The following is a 17,880-nucleotide window of genomic DNA, read 5'->3' as shown; positions in this document are numbered from 1 at the left end:
GAGCCTGCGCTCCGCAACGGGAGAGGCCGCAACAGTGAGAGGCCCGCGTACCGCCAAAAAAAAAAAAAAGATATAAATGTTATGTATTTCTTCCCTGAACTAGAGGATATCGGATTTCCTTCAAAATGTTGACTTTGCATTAAGCTAAACTTATGGCAGATAGTTGAGTAGTCTACCCAAACTAAGGTAAAAGTCTTTATTGGCAGTCTTTGTTTAATAGTTATATAAATCCTTGTCAATATTATCTCTTCACTGACACTAGAGACATTTTTTTCTTATTCACTCTCAGAATAGGTACATTTTTTTTGGCTGAAACAATGAATTGTCCAATACATTTATAGGTATAATGTTAGTGATTTCCAGATTTGCTAAGGAATGTTAAAATTGCAAATGTTTTATATCTTGTTTTCCCTTAAAGTAGCAATATTAAAACTTTCTCAAAATTAGATACATCTCTTTTTATAATGTCCTTTAAATCTTGATTATTGACATGAATTTGCTTCTAAGAGATTGGTATACTATTAAATAGTTCTAACAAACTAAACAAATAAATAAAAATTTGAAAACCTAGTATTTTTAGGGCAATCATAAAGTTGATTTAGCTGTGGCCAACGGTGTCTTTTTTCTTAGCTCCTCCTAAAGAGAGTGACTGTGACTCTACGTGGCTGCTTACTCACCTGTTCTGACTTGGCTTAATAATACCAAAGTGAACTTACTGGCTCACTTAACTGTAAAGTCCTCCGTGGCACAGGGAAGGGAATTTTCCCCCTCCCTGAAACCAAGAAAAAAATGTTATGATTGGGTGCATATGAAAGAAAGGTTTACTCTTCAGTCTTTTTGTCTATTTAAGTGGGTTGTTTACCCACTCTGTATCCACCTGTTCAGGAAGAAAAAGAACGGGAGACAACTGATAGAGAGCACCAGTGGAGCAGCCTGCACACGTGTTGATTGGCTGACCGGGATGCGTGGGCACACAGACAAAGATACCGGGGGGGCTTGAGCTGTTTTGCCAGTATGCTGAGGATTGACTGCCAGATGTGGTCATGGAGAGTCTGCAATAAACTACTGATGGTGGATGCTCCTGGTTGTGATGGTGGTGGGGTGGGGGTGGTGTGGGTTGTAGAGGTAGAGCTGGAGCTAAATGCAGATCAGAGCTCTGCAGTGAGGACACTGCTCAGGGAACTCTGAAGAACTCACACATAAGCCCTGTGAGACAACCAGCATTTAATGGCTAACCACTCAGAAGGCACCAGTAGTTAGTCAATGTTGGCTAGAGAAAGAATAACAGCCAAAGTGGCCAGCTGGGTGAGGGAGTTGTTGCCCTTCTTCCATCAAACCCCAACTCCTGAGAGGCCAGATCCATAGCTTAGATAGCATCTTCTAGTGCTGAAATTGAAAAGCAGTAGGGATTAGGGAATTTTCTGTAAAATAATGTCACCATTTCAGCATAGTGTCTGTCATTCAGTTAACTGGTTCTTTCTAAAGGAAAGAAACATTTGAATCTACTGTAGGACTTAATTTTGTTGAGGAATGAAACAAATTTTGAAGAAAGGAAGATATTGGCAATCCTGGGTTAACCAAGATTGGATTAGTTTTTGTATTTAAAAAAATTTTTTTCTACAGTTTATTTGTTTGAATCAGATTCCAACTAAGGTTCATACATTGCAATTGGTTCCTATGTCCTTTCTTTTAAAAAAATTATTTATTTATTTATTTATTTTGGCTGTGCCAGGTCTTAGTTGTGGCATGCAGGATCTTTAGTTGCGGCATGCGGACCTCTTAGTTGCGGCACGCATGTGGGCTCTAGTTCCCAGAACCCAGGCCTCCTGCACTGGGAGCACAGAATCTTACCCATTGGACCACCAGGGAAGTCCCTGGATTTGGTTTTAATCGCTGCTCTTTACCTATCTGTTCTTGTCCCAAAAGAAATCCACAAGTTCTCCTTTATAGCTTCAAATCATCCCAGGTAAGACTCTAATTCATTTCTTTAAAATATATTCTATTTTTCTGTGTCACTCTCAGTTATAATTATGTTTTTTTCTTCAGAATAAAGGAACATGAAGAGGAAGAAGAGAGAAGGAGAAAAGAGGAAGAAAAGGATGCTGAGGAAATAAAGCGACAGAATTCATTATATGAAATAGAAATGAGAAAAAAAAGAGGAAAGAAAAAAGAAGAGATCAATGAAAGCAGGAGACTATTTTTTGTAAGTTGAAAATACTTCAAAAATGTATCTCTTCAAAAAATGTAGAGTCCAATGCCAAAATTTTAATGTTTTTTATAAATAATAGTGGTATAGAAAACAAGTTTCCTATTAAGTTGGGTTTTTAAGTGTACTTTGGGGGGAGCTATATTTGCTGTTATTTCATTTGGATGTGCTCTCATTCATGAACAAGAATTAAGAGAATGAGACTTTTTAAAAATGAATTTTGTTATCCTAAAAATGAGAGTTGTAATGAGCAATGAATGGGGTGATATGTGTTTGGTATCTCCTGCACTATTAATATATGCTGAATAAATGGTAATAATTATTTTATGGTAGTTGCAATTTATTTTGTAATTTTTTATATTCATTTCTTTAAAGTTATTTTTTATTCTTAAGTAACATATACACAGATTTAAAACATCAAACATCACCCAAATGCTTAAAAGAAGAGTAGCAGTCATTGCTTCACTCCTTCTGCTTCTTGGAAAATTATATTCTAAATAATCTATGTATTTTAGGGACTTCCCTGGTGGCACAGTGGTTAAGAATCCGCCTGCCAATGCAGGGGACACGGGTTCGAGCCCTGGTCTGGGAAGATCCCACATGCCACGGAGCAACTAAGCCCGTGAGCCACAACTGCTGAGCCTGCACTCTAGAGCCCACGAGCCACACCTACTGAGTCCGTGTGCCACAACTACTGAAGCCATGCGCCTAGAGCCCATGCTCCCAAACAAGAGAAGCCACTGCAATGAGAAGCCCACGCACCACAATGAAGAATAGCCCCCGCTCACTGCAACTAGAGAAGGCCTGCGTGCAGCAACGAAGACCCAGCACAGCCAAAAATAAATAAATAAGTAAATAAATTTAAAAATAAATAAATAATCTATATATTAAAAAAATATATTCAGTTTTAAAGATATGTATCTTGATTTATCAATTTTAAACATTTTCTGTCTCTCTGCCCTGGTAGTTGAGGATTTAGCTCTTTTCCAATACTGTCCCCTTCCCATCCACCTCTTCCCCCCAAATCATCATGGCATAATTTTAGTTTAATCATTATTATGATTTTATAAATATTGTTCTCTGAAGAGCTAAGAAATATACTACGATCATAATTTTTTGCTTCCATAAATGTTTTTCTGTGGTTAAAATAATTCTCATTGTTTGCATTTGCTTTAAAGCTCTATACCTCAATTTTTTCCATATGTTCAGTATGTTCTGCCAAATGGTTAATGATATTAGTTTTCAAATGTTCACCTAAGTAATATTAAATTATCTATGGTTTTCTTGGAGCTCTCCCATCCAGAGTCCTCCGTCCTTCTCTTCCTTCTGGACTGTTTGCTCTCTAGGCCTGCTGCTCAGCTGTCATTCTGGAGCTTCCCTGGGCCACTTTCCTGGGTCTCAGCTCCCATTTCCTGAATCTTATGCCTTCCTCTTTCTTGATTTATTCCCTCATCTTTCTGAAATACATCTTTTTTAAAAAATATTTATTTATTTGGTTGCACCAGGTGTTAGTTGAGGCAGGTGGGCTCCTTAGTTGCACTCCGGGGCTCCTTACCTGCAGCACGTGGGCTCCTTAGTTGTGGCAGGCAAACTGTTAGTTGTGGCATGCAAACTGTTAGTTGTGGCATGCATGTGGGATCTAGTTTCCTGACCAGGGATCAAACCTGGGCCCCCTGCATTGAGAGCACGGAGTCTTATTCCCTGCACAACCAGGGAAATCCCCTGAAATACATCTTTGAGTAGCTTCTGAAGAAAGGGTATAGAATCCGCCTGCCAATGCAGGGGACACGGGTTCGAGCCCTGGTCTGGGAAGATCCCACATGCCGTGGAGCAACTAAGCCTGTGTGCCGCAACTACTGAGCCTGTGCTCTAGAGCCCATGAGGCACAACTACTGAGCCCGCAAGCCACAACTACTGAACCCAAGAGCCACAACTACTGAGCCTTTGTGCCACAACTACTGAAGCCCACACACCTAGAGCCTGTGCTCTGCAACAAGAGAAGCCACCCCAATAAGAAGCCCATGCACCACAACAAAGAGTAGCCCCTGCTCGCTGCAACTAGAGGAAAGCCTGTGTGCAGCAACAAAGACCCAATGCAGCCAAAAATAACTAACTAAATAAATTTATTAAAAAAAATAAAGTAATGCTTGCTTTATAGTTTGGATGTAGAGTTCTGGGTTCAGAATTCAGAGTTTTGGATTTATGTTTTCATAATATTCTAGCTTTCAGTATTGCTATGGAAAAGTATTATGCCATTTATGGTATTCATTCTATGTATGTGATCTGGTGTGTTTTGTTTTTACTTCCCTTGTCTCTTTCTCTGAAAGCTCTGAGGGTCTTTATCTCTGCAACTGTAAGATTTAACAGGGACGTACCTTGTTTCGGTCTTTTTCATTTTTCTGAGCACTCAGTTGATGCCTCAACCCATAAATGCATCAAGTTTTCTTATTTTATTTCTTGTATAATTTTGTCCCTTTCTATTTTGTTTCTTCCATTCTAGAACCCCTCTGATTTATATTGGACTTTCTGAAGTGATGCTCTAATTAAAAAAAATATTTTCTCATATTATGAGTTAGGGTAAGACTCAAAAGTTTATAAAAGAAAACCCAAAATAATGTAAAAAATTACAAAATAAATTGCAACAGTACCTTTATCTGAAGTGCAGAGGTGGTCATGCCAAGGCTGATATGGTACCTCCAGAATCAAGGGGGAATGAGACAGCTTCTCTTTTTTTGCTTTGCTATTCTTGGAACATAGGTGGCTTCTGTCCTCAGGATTGCCTCATGGCCTTGAATAGCTGCTGGAGCTCCTGGCCACATTCCAGGCAGCAAGAAGGAGAAAGGATGAAGGACAAAAAAGGATTTCCAAACTATCTGTCCTCCTTTTAAGGAACTTTTTCAGAACTCCCACTTAACAATTTCCATTAAATCTCATTGGTTGTAATTTAGTGACACCTAGCTGAAAAGAAAGCTTGTCTTCTAGGTGAGCATATTGCCGCTCTGAACAAAATCTGGGTCCTGCTACTAATGCAGAAGAGAAGAAAGACTCTTGGGTAGGCAATTAATTGTTCCTGCCATTTTTGGTTTTTGTTTGACTTTGAGAGTTATTCTCAACTTTGTCTTCTAAATCTTCTATTGAATTTTTAATTTTAACTATCAAAATTTTAATTTCTAAGAGTTTTACTTGTAATATTATTATTCCTTTTGCATAAAATCTTATTCGTGGTTCATGGAGATAATATTTTTATCTTTCCATGTCACTTTGGAATAGGACAGACCTTGTTTTGTGTGCTAACACTGCTACTTACTAGCTAGGTGACCTTGAGCTGAGGCTTTCAATTTTTAAAAATCAGGATTAACTTTGTGTTAACTCTGGGCTTTTCTTTTTTTCTTTTTCTTTTTTTTTTTTTTGTGGTACGTGGGCCTCTCACTGTTGTGGCCTCTCCCGTTGCGGAGCACAGGCTCCGGACGCGCAGGCTCAGCAGCCATGGCTCACGGGCCCAGCCGCTCTGCGGCATGTGGGATCTTTCCAGACCGGGGCACGAACCCGTGTCCCCTGCATCGGCAGGCGGACTCTCAACCACTGCGCCACCAGGGAAGCCCATGGGCTTTTCTTATTATAAAAAATCTGTATGAACATTTACAATAAACTTAGAAAAAAACAGTAAAATAAAGTTTTTAAGAAATAATTCAAAACAATCACTTTTAAGAGTTTGATATTTTCATTACCTTTTCATGTCAACTAATGTATCTCGTAACCAGATTACAGCTTTGAAAAGTAATATCCCATAAAATAAAAGAGTACTTAAGAGTAGTAGGTACATAGTAGACCCTGAGTTATAAATATAGTGGAATATTAAATATTATACCTAATAACTTTTACCTTGAATTGATTTCTACTTATAGTAACAGAAAGCACTGATACATCTATGTATCCAGGCTGTTGTGTTCAAAGACACCTATTTTTATGATGGCAAATGCAGGTCAGGTTGTAGAATTGTAGAACCCCTCTGATTTATATTGGACTTCTGAAGTGATGCTCTAATTTAAAAAAATATGCTGATATGAACAGATTTTTATTCTTTGTTAAAAAACTGACCTATTAACCATTTTTAAATTAGAATATACATCTGTATAATTTTTTGTATATGCACAAAAAGAAAGTCTGGACAAGAAAGTAGTTTCACAGTAATTGAGTCTGGTGGGTGGAATTAGGAATAGGCAGATGGTGGATGTGGTAGGAAGGACGCTTTACACTGTGTGTTTTTAAAATATTGTAAATTTGTGTAGCATATGACTATATTAACTATTCAAACATTAAATGAATGTATACATATTTACTGTATTTTATCTGATTATAGAATTATTTTAAATTCATATTTGTAAAGAAATAAGATATTTGAAAAGAAATACAGAAAATTAATATGTGAAAGTCACCTATAATCTCATACCCTGGAGATAACTACTGTTAACATTTGATACATTTCTTCCAGTTATACATTCATTATAAACTTGTATTTATATATATTTGCAAAACTGAAATACTCCATGGTAGTGTTTTATATTCTGCTTTTTTCTCCTACTTACTGATTATGTTATTTGTATCTTCCCATGTCTTTGAGAGTGTAATTTATTTAACCATTCCTCCATTATTGACTATTTAGAGGTTGTTTCCAATTTTCACTGTTATAAATAACTTGGAGGTGAAGTGCGTGGTAGGTACATAAAACGTCATGTTCAGCTCTGATTATCTCCTTGAGATATTTCTCCAAGAGAGAAATAATTGTATTAGAAGCTGTGACCATTTGACATTTAATATCATATTAGATATCTATATGTTGAAAGATACTTTTCTTTGTGATAGAATAATACACAGTTTTTTCCTCCAAGGAACATCTGAATGATAAAAATACCATCAAAGCTGTAGAACAGCAGCAGCAAGAGGAAGAAGATGAAAAGATTAGAAAATTTATCAAAGCGAAAAAGCGTCTTACACAAATGGGGAAAGAAAAAGAAGCTGAAACACACAGGTCAGCTTCTAAAATAATTTTTGTGATTAATAAAGTACTGTCTGAAATTATTTTAAATCAGAAGTTGTGATATGAGAGTAGTCTTTAGGAAAAAGGTTTCATTATTTATGTCAGGGCGTTTAGTGACATGGTGATTTCAGCTTGGAGCACATGAGTTGGGGTTCCCTTGGAATATTGATGACATCTGTGTGGTAGGTGGTTGGAAATACTGAAAATCTCTGCTTTAGGAGAGGGGTATGAGCTGGAGATGGCTTCGTGAGCCATTGATGTACAAGTGGGAATTGGAACTGTGGATACAGGTGAGCTCACCTGGGGGAGTAGGTAAGAAGTGAAGGTGACATAGTCCCTAGGGAAATCCATAGTTAAATGTCAAATGGAGAATGAAGGTAATATGAAGACCAAGGAATAGTTCCCAGAGAATGGAGGAAAAGCAGAAAAACAGCACGGGAGGGGGGATGGAGACTCAGTAAGAAGAGAGCAGTCATCAGTGTTAGATCACTAGAGGGATTAAATGAGATTTTAAAAATGAAGCACCCATCAGATTTAGAGGTCATTGCTTACCTTAGTGAGCAGTTTGGGGTGAGGTGAGGTAAGAGACTTACAGTACATCATGTTTCTGTCTAGACCATGCTTTTCACTTGTGCAAAACCCTCTGATGGCTTTACATCACACTTAGAGTCTTGACTATGGCCCATAAGGCTCTACATCCATCCTAATTCCCAGCCGACCCCAGCCTCCTCTCTCAAACCTCATCTCTTACTGTTCTCTCCTTCTTTCCCTCTTTGTCACTCACACTGGACTTCTCCTGTACCCTCTTTGGGGAATGCTCACCTCCTTTAACTCTTTCAGATCATTACTCAAATATTGCCTTCTCATTCAGGCCATCCCTATGTTATTTAAAATTACAAGCCCAGGGCTTCCCTGGTGGCGCAGTGGTTGAGAGTCTGCCTGCCAATGCAGGGGACACAGGTTTGTGCCCCGGCCCGGGAAGATCCCACATGCCGTGGAGCGGCTGGCCCGTGAGCCATGGCTGCTGAGCCTGCGTGTCCGGAGCCTGTGCTCCACAACAGGAGAGGCCACAACAGTGAGAGGCCCACGTACTGCAAAACAAACAAACAAACAAACAAAACTAATATAGTAAAATTACAAGCCCACACCCGACATTGCTTATCACTTTAACTGCTTTCTTTTTCTTTGTTGAATGATACAGCACTATTTTAATTATTTATTTTGTTTGCTGTCTCTCTACCCCAACTATTGTGAAAGCTCCATGAAAGTAGAGATTTTTAATGTTTTTGTTTACTGTTATGCCCCAGTACCTGGAATAGTCCCTGGCACATAGTAGGTAATCGAAGTATTTAAAATATTGTTTTTGAAAGCCTAGATGAAATGTCACCTTTTCCATGAAGCCTTCCTTTTTTTTCATTTGCCCACATCATTTTCTAGCTTTCTCATGGCATTTATCACTTTTGCCTGCATAGCTATTTACATAATTGTCTTTTCTCCACTTTAGATTGTCATTCCCCTGGGGCATGTGCTGTGTCCTTTCTCATTGTTTCTCCCATGTCGCTTTGCAAATTCACTCAATAATCAGTGAATATGTCACAACTAAATTTAAAAGTATATTTTGCCCAATTTCCTTAATGAAAATGCCCCCATTCCTTTAACAAATATGTAGTTATTGTTTTGTTTTTTAATTCTATTTTTATTATTTATTTTTGGCTGTGTTGGGTCTTCGTTTCTGTGCGTGGGCTTTCTCTAGTTGCGGAGAGCAGGGGCCACTCTTCATCGCGGTGCGCGGGCCTCTCACTGTCACGGCCTCTCTTGTTGCAGAGCACAAGCTCCAGACACGCAGGCTCAGTAGTTGTGGCTCACGGGCGTAGTTGCTCCGCGGCATGTGGGATCTTCCTAGACCAGGGCTTGAACCTGTGTCTCCTGCATTGGCAGGCAGATTCTCAACCACTGCGCCACCAGGGAAGCCCCTGTAGTTATTGTTGATGATGTGCCAGGCACCATGCTTGGCCCTGAACTAGAGAGAGGACTTACCCTGTCTCTGACCTTGGAAATCTCACAGTGTAAAAGGAGAGTTATTTATTTTCATATAAACAGATGAAGTCAATAAAGTGCTATGAATAAATTGCAGACAGGGCATAGTAAGGATGAATTTATTCAGGATTTTGATAGCTTTTTCTGTTTTTGAGGTTAAATTTAAAGAAAGTCCTTTGACTTACTTTTATAATCTATGTGTTCAATATTAGAGCAAGTAGGATAGTCTAATAAAGTATTTAAAAATATTTTTCACGTGGAGAATTTTACACTTTATTTCCTATACACATGCATACACAAGATCATACTATATGCATTATTCCCTTTGGATTTTTAGAATAGACTTTATTCTAAAAATAAAGTATAAAATAAAGTATTAAAAATAATTTCCACTTAATATATGAAAGGAGCGATGGGGCTCCCTTTCAGTCTTGTAAAAGACTATAAAATATCTGACTCTCTAAATAAAGTATATTGGCTCCATAAAAAATCCATTCATGAAGACTTGACAAGTGATGGTTATTTTGTTATAGGCTAATGGAGGAACGGAGAGAAAGAATAAATAACTTCCTGAGTAAACTAATGAAAGAGAAATTTGACAATAAAGATTTGATTATTGCTAGAGATATTGCAGAAACTGAGGCTGAATGGAAAAAAAGAGAAAGAGAAAAGTATGAAAAAAACAAAGCAGAATTAAAAGCAATTGCAGAACATAGAGCTCTTGTGGTAAGCAATTCAATGATGACAAATAAAAATCAAAAAACAAATTTGAGCCCTTTACACTGTAGTTTCTCCTTACTCCCTCCTAATATACTCCCTCTGCCTTCCTGACAAAAACTAGCAGATTTGAAAAACAATGTATAAATCATCTTCCTATAGTCTTGAAATCAGACCATGTTTAATTTCTAACAGAAGATGACATGGTAGACTATTACAAATAAGATCTTTATAGATGCAAAGTAATAATAATCTCTTCTGTTTCAGAAGAGATTTGTTTGCATCTGAAGTGCAAAAAGTTATTCATTTAATATACCTTTCGTTTGAATGTTTTTAAGATAAATCAAGTAAAAATTACCCCATTGTGTTTCTGTATATCTTAATCCTTCAGAATTTATCTCCTACGTGACTGACTGTCATAAGATATAAATTGGATACTTTATAAACATTGTAGCAATTAATTTTTTACCTTACAAATATTTCCCTACCCTGAGATGGTCTTTTCTGTTCCTGTATTTTTTTAAAACCAGTATCATTCTACTTACGTTTTTATTGTTTCTTGATATTAAGGAAATAGAACAAAATCAAAGTAAACTGGCCACGTGGGAATCAGTCCATGTGTGTCCAATTTTCTGCCCTTGCATTGCTCCTGGCTGACTTTCTGCTTAGAGCTTTCTAACTTTGTGCCTTATTGAAGGCTGTTGGTTGCTAAAAATGGTTTTAATTTTTTCCTTTGCCTTTTATCATCTAGATAAAAAATAAAGAGGAAGAAGAAAGACAAAGAAAAATAGAGGCTAAAGAACAATTGCTAGCTATCCTGAAAGCAGACCAGATTTTCTGGGAGCATGAAAAGGAGAGAAAACGGAAAGCTGATAAAGAACGTCGAGAAGTTCAAGATGCCCATATTCAGCAAATGGTAATTATTCCTAAATGTTTATACTTCTTTTAGCAATAAATATGTAATATAGAGTTCTTGATAGTTTTCTGTTTCCTAAAGCAGTTTCCTTTATCAAGTAAGATCAGATGGTCATTATGGTTATGACACAATAAAATGTATTAAAAATGTGAAGAGTTAGTTTTTGTTTTTATGGGTATTGAAGTTCTCACACTAGGTTTATGTCTTTTGCACAACTATTTATCCTTCTTTAGTTTCTATTGTGTTTTGATAAATATTTAAGAAAATACAAATGCAAATGGCAGGCCATGATGCTTCCTTTACTTTTTCCCCGTTTAAAACCACTACCCAGAGAATATGTTGATTGGGATCACATAGGTTTCATATTTGAGGTGAGTGGGGGGGTCCCAGAGATTTTACAACATGTATGGAGGACCTGGCAACCAATCATTTGTGTCTAAAAACTGTTTTCCAGAATAGCTGTACCATTTTCCATTCCTACCAGCAATGAGTGCAAGGACAAGTTGCCCCACATCCTTGCTAACACTTGTTATTGCCATCCTTTAATTTTTAACTATTCTAGTATAGTGTTATCTCATGGTGTTATTTTGCATTTCCCTAATGACTAAAGATACTGAACATCTTTTCATGTACTTTTTAGTCATTTGTGTGCCTTGTGAAGTGTTTATTTAAATCTTTTGCCAGTTTTTTAGTTGGGTTGCTTTCTTTTCTCTTTTTATTTTTTATTTTTGGCTGCATTGGGTCTTCATTGCTGCACACGGGCTTTCTCTAGTTGTGGCAAGCGGGTGCTATTCTTCGTTGCAGTGCATGGGCTTCTCATTGCGGTGGCTTCTCTTGTTGCAGAGCACAGGCTCTAGGTGCGTGGGCTTCAGTAGTTGTGGCACACACGCTCAGTAGTTGTGGCTTGTGGGCTGCAGAGCGCAGGCTCAGTAGTTGTGGTGCATGGGCTTAGTTGCTCCGTGGCACGTGGGATCTTCCCGGACCAGGCTCAAACCTGTGTGACCTGCATTGGCAGGCAGATTCTTAACCACTGCACCACCAGGGAAACCCTGGGTTTCTTTCTAATTGTTGAGTTTTAACTTATTTTTTTAATGTGGTGAAATATACATAACATAAAATTTACCATTCAAACCAGGGGTCCCCAACCCCTGGGCCCCAGACTGGTAGTGGTCCGCGGCATGTTAGGAACCGGGTTGCATAGCAGAAGGTGAGCAGTGCGCGAGCGAGCAAAGCTTCATTTGCCACTCCCCATCGCTCCCCATTGCTTGCATTACCACCTGAATCATGGCTCACATTACTGCCTGAACCATACCTCCCCCTCCCGTCCGTGGAAAAATTGTCTTCCACGAAACCGGTCCCTGGTGCCAAAAAGGTTGGGGACCACTGATTCTATTTTTAATCATACAGTCCAAGGGCATTAAGCACATTTACACTGAGGAGCAACTATGAATACTGTCCAACTTCATAACTTTTTCATCATCCTACTTTGAAACTCTGTACCCATTAAACAGTAACTCTCTGTTCCCCTTCCTCCCAGCTCCTGGTAACCAGTGTTCTACTTTTTGTCTCTGTGAATTTGCTTATTCCAGGTACCACATATTAGTGGGATCATACAATATTTGTCCTTTTTTGCCTGTCTTATTTCACTGAGCTTATGTCTTCAAGGTTCATTCATGTTGCTGCATGTGTCAGAGTTTCATTCCTTATTAATGCTGAATAATATTCCATTGTACATATATACCACAATTTGTTTATCCTTACATCCATCAATAGATATTTGGGTTTTTCCCATTTTTTGGCTATTGCAAATAATGCTTCTGCACATTGGTATATCTGTTTGAGTCCCTGTTTTCAATTCTTTTGCTTATATACCCACAAGTGGAATTGCTGGATCATATGGTAATTATATGTTTAAGTTTTTTCAGAACCACCATACTGTTTTCTACAGCAACTGTACCATTAACATTCTGACCAGCAAAGTTCAAGGGTTCCAGTTTCTCCAAATTCTCAACATTTTCTGTGTTTGTTGTTGCTTATCATAATGGATTTGAAATGGTATCTTATTGTGGTTTTCATTTGCATTTCCCTCATGATTAGTGATGTTGAGCCTCTTTTCATATGCTTATTCAGTCTGAAGACTTCCTTTAGCACATTTTATAGCACAGGTAGGCTAGCAATAAATTCTTTCAGTTAATGTTTTTCTGGAGATGTCTTTATCTTGCCTTTTCATTGGATATGAAATTATTGGATATCATTTGTTTCAGCCTTTTGAATGTTTGTTCCAGTGTCTTCTGGCCTTCACTGTTTATGACTAGAAATCTGCTATCAATCATAGTTTGTCCCCTATATGTGATGTGTCATTTTTCTCTTGAAATTGAAGTTTTTTCTTCATTTTTGGCTTCCTGCAGATTGACTATGATGCATTTTCCTTGAGTTTTTTCTATTTGGGATTTGTGGTGCCTCTTGGATGTGCTAGTTAATGTCACCAAATGTGGGGAGTTTTCTGTTATTTCTTCAAATATTTTTCCTGCTTCTTTATCCTTTTTTCTTCAGGGACCCAATTTGCACATACACAGAGACATCTGATATTATACCAGAAACCTCTGACAATTCTGATCATTTTTAGTCAATATTTTTCTCTTTGTTCCTCAGATGGGACAGTTTCTATTGATCTACCTTCAGATTCACTGATTCTGATGTTGAGCTCATCTAGTGAATTTATCAATTATTGAACTTTCAACCCTACAGTTTTCATTTGGTTCTTTATATTTTTTATATTGTTTCTATTTATCTGATTAGATTGCCACTTCACTCATTCTGAGCATATTTCCTTTAATTCACTGGATATATTCATAACTGCTTTGAAATCTAATTGCTAAAGTCAATACGTAGTTTCATTCAAAGTTTTTGTTTCCTGGGAATAATGTAACACGTTTCTATTTCTTTGCAGGTCTAGTAATTTTTGGTTGAAAACTTGACATTTTATAGAATATGTTGTAGATTGTTTTGTTCTGAGAGTTGTTGCTTTTTTAGTAGGCAACTGCTTTCCCTGGACACAAGCTATGAAATCTGTTTTCACCACAGAAGGTAGCCTCTGATGTCTTTGCTCTCTTTTATTTTTTAAAGCCTCGACTCCTAGGGTTCCTCACTGTACTGGTGTTGACAGTCATCCAATAATATGGGTAGAGTTTATGTTCAGACACCTTCAGCCAGTAATGTTTTTACTCCTACCCCTGCTATGCACGCTGTGGGCAGGTTGAGGGTGGTAGTCCAAAGAACACTAAATTCATAATTTCTCCCAGGCTTTTTTTGCCAGGCTCCTGAGGTATCCTGTGTGAATGTGTTTTATCAATTAGTCAGGGATGTCTGTAAATTTTATCATTTCAACTCTTCTGTCTCATTCCAGAATCTCCCCCTTCAATTTCTAGCTGCTTTGCCACTCAACCCAAATAGAATCTGACATCATTATCCAGTTAAATTGCAAGTTTTCACCTCCTGAGCTGGAGGGATAGCAATGCCCTCCAAAGAATGCCCGAAACTTGCGGTTCTTACCTCCTGATTGATTTAGTAGCAGTTTTTCATGAAAAAACACTTCTCAAGTAGTTGCCTGTACGTGGTCACTTACCAGTGCTCTGAAATGGTTGATTTTAATAATTTTTAATAATAAACTTGTTTTCTGTGGAGAATAATTGGCCAACCTCCTCATGTGGCCATTATCAGAAGTAGGATCTGCCGTATTATTTTGAAGCAAATTCCAGATATCATTTTATCAATGTATATTTCAGTATCTTCTCTCTAAAGCTCAGGGACTCTTTAGAAATTAACATAATCACAATTCTGTTAAAACATCTAAAACAATTAACATTCAAAAATATAAAACAACATTCAGCATTTAAATTTCCCCCAGATTGTCTCATGAATATTTTTAGTTTTTGTTTGAGGATGAAACAGGGTCCATATATTCTATTTGGTTGACTGATATGTCTTTCAAGTTTCTTTTAACCTATAACTCCTCCTCCACCCCCATCCTCTGTTTTTGTCTTAGGTTCTCCCTCCTTGTCTCCATTATGTTTATCTTGCAATTTATTTGTTGAAGGAACAGGGTTTCTTATCTTTTAGAATTATTATAGTCTGCATTTTGCTGATTGGATCTCTGCAGGGTAGTATTGTTCCTCACATTTCATGTAAAATCTAGTTTAGGTCAGATTCAGGTTCAATTTTTTGGTGAAAACTCCTCATAACTGGTGTTGTGTATTTCCATTAGAAGGCATGTAATGACTGTTGTCTCACTTTGTGATACAAACAGCCTTTGATGATTGTTACCTAGATTTAATTCATCAGGTGGAAAAATGTTAGTATTTTCTGCTTCCTTCTCATCGATTTGCTGAAGTTTTCAAAGAAATTTTCATGATCAGCAGTTTCTCTGCAGTACAATTTTAAAAGAAAAGACAGGATATTTGATTCTTTAACTGCATTTTCGAGTTTTCAAAATAATTAGCTCTCTAGCATCCTCCAAAGGTATTTGTTACTTTACCCCCATGTGTTATAATTTTTAGGATTTTAAGTTTCTTTACAAATCTGTATTTATGCTTAATGTATATAAAGTTTAAGGTACCAGTCATGTATTCCATTATGGTTACCTTTCCTTCCATTCTCATTTCTTTTCTGTACTTCAAATATTTCTCCCTGTTCCCTCAATATCTTTCTACAAATCTGCTACCAAACCAATACAGTATATCCCAACTGCTCCTTGTTAAGATCCCAAATTACAGCATTTTACCATTGATGAGATAGTTCTTAGTCTCTCTGATTTTTTCCTAGTTATTGAATATCATTTTCTATTTTTCAAACTCCTAGTATCCTATCCCCTATTCAACATATAGCATGAAAGCCTGTTTTGAAACATAGCACTAACAAAAATTTGCTATTTTGTATTCATATGGTTGTTTTATTTCCTCACAAATTTCAATTCCTGGTAGATATATCAGGTTTAAGCTACTATTTTACGCTGAAGTGTTGGTTACTGAGTTTGAAATATATTTTCATGAATACTATATTCATAAGTAGACAAAATCTTAATTTTTGATAAACTCAGCATTTCTTAAAATGCTTCTGAGAAGACACAAGGAAAAGGTGTCAACCAAAACTTTATAGAAATCTTAAAAAACCCATTAGTCACCTCATATAAGCAGTTAAAAGAACAATCGTTTTGTAAATTATAAAGTTAAAAGAAAAAAATTATGGAATGTTAGTAAACTGGCTTTTGGTAGGTAGATTGCCTATTTCTACCTAGCTCCAATATTGATAAATGTCACTTGTTCCAACTTCAAATTCTTAGGAAAGAGAATGTAACTGGTTTAACCACTTAATTCAGATATTCATTGCTGACTTAATCTTATGTGGCCGAGTCACATGGTATATCTGGCTGATTTGGGACAGTGGGTTTGGGTGCATTCCTTCAGAATAGTGGATGGATGGGGACAGCGATTGATTATGTCTTCTACACTTGTCAAAGTACACATCCTCTAAATGGTAGAAACGGGATTTTAAACTTGGTTATTTGATTTTTAATTTCATGCTGCATTGTTTGAAGATGTACCATCACATAATGCTGAGCCACTACTTTGAACATGATACTGTTGTGAGAAGCATGGGAGAATTTATGAAATAAATTATAGTATATAGTAGTTAAGTCAGGACTTGTCAAATATCGAGTTTAGAAAGCTCTATCTGCAACTTCAAATGCTACATATATTTAGAAAATTGATTTTTTTTTTTTACTAATACAAAGTGTATTTTTTCTTTCCTTCCCAAATAGGCCAAAAATAAATTTAATGCACTGCAAGCAAAACAAGCAGAATTAGAGTACTGCAGACTTACTGAAGCTCTTGTGGCTGAAAAAGAGAAGGAATTTCAGGATTATGCCAGAGAAGTAATTGAATCTGAGTCTGAATCAACAAACAAGTATATTTATCCTCTTGTAAAAGCCGTACAGGAAGGACCTGGAGGTGGTCGTGGGCCAGTTTTTGTGGACAGAGGTGTATTAAGACCCAGCTATCAGGCAAATGATATCACTGGAGTCCAGCTCCCTTTTTATACCTCTCAGGGATCAAAATATAATAATTTTCAAAAGTCTAAGGGAAGGCTAGGTTTTACATGGTAGAAAAAAGTTTATTTTTAAGAAGACTAAGTCATAGCTCATATTATGAGCTACAAATTCAAGTGAATTATATGCTTATAATTTGTTAATAAAGCTGCTTTTCATAAGTACAATTATGTCTGATCTGATTCTTCCCCATTCAAGATTAAGTCAGATTCCAGTTTTTATTTTGATAAAACACATACACAACCAAATGTATAATTTTAGCCATTTAAGAATATTCAGTGGCATTAAGTATATTCATAATATTGTACAACCTGCACCTATTAGTACACAACTGCTCTGATCTGCTAATTTGATAAAAGAAACCATAGCTAAAATTTGTGGCAAAGATGTAAACTGGAACTAGGACGTTTTGGGTATTGAGAGGACTTGGTGGGGTGGGGGAAGTGTAAAAATTATGAATCCACACTTAAAAAAGAAACAGTACTAGGTTAGGAAGTATGTTTAGGAAAGAAACCTAGAAAGCAATGAAAATAGAAAAAGCACATTGAAACTAAAAGTATTTTAATAACAAATTTGCACAGTCCATATGAAGCACTCACATTTTACATATTCTCCTGGCTTAATAAAATGTTTAAAAACACTCCAGAATTTGAGAGTTTAATAATATTCACCTGCTAACACATAAACCACTGAATGGTCAGAACGTTTTTACTTAAGCATATATATTTTCAGTGACTAACTCTCAAGTTAACTAGGTTAATTTTCCCTAAATATGTCTAATTTAAATAAAACCAAAAATAAACAAGAAACCAAAAACTAGACAATCTGTTTTACAAACTCAATTAACATTTATATGGCTT

General features: G+C 36.8%; 1 protein-coding gene across 1 annotated transcript in view; it reads left to right on the top strand.

Moving 5' to 3' along the window:
* Nucleotides 1-17,077, top strand: part of CFAP210 (cilia and flagella associated protein 210) — a 36,010-nt gene extending 18,933 nt beyond the window's left edge. Inside the window, exons 5-9 of the mRNA XM_065881091.1 lie at nt 2,047-2,203; nt 7,096-7,235; nt 9,815-10,007; nt 10,750-10,914; nt 16,733-17,077. Of these exons, the coding sequence (XP_065737163.1) occupies nt 2,047-2,203; nt 7,096-7,235; nt 9,815-10,007; nt 10,750-10,914; nt 16,733-17,077 (1,000 nt within the window). The remainder of the gene's footprint in view (nt 1-2,046; nt 2,204-7,095; nt 7,236-9,814; nt 10,008-10,749; nt 10,915-16,732) is intronic.
* The last annotated feature ends 803 nt before the right edge of the window (nt 17,078-17,880 follow it).

This window comes from Phocoena phocoena, chromosome 7 (assembly GCF_963924675.1).
Source record: "Phocoena phocoena chromosome 7, mPhoPho1.1, whole genome shotgun sequence".
NCBI classification, from domain to species: domain Eukaryota; kingdom Metazoa; phylum Chordata; class Mammalia; order Artiodactyla; family Phocoenidae; genus Phocoena; species Phocoena phocoena.
The sequence above is the reverse complement of the archived record's forward strand: the minus strand, read 5'-3'. Positions and strand labels throughout refer to the sequence as shown.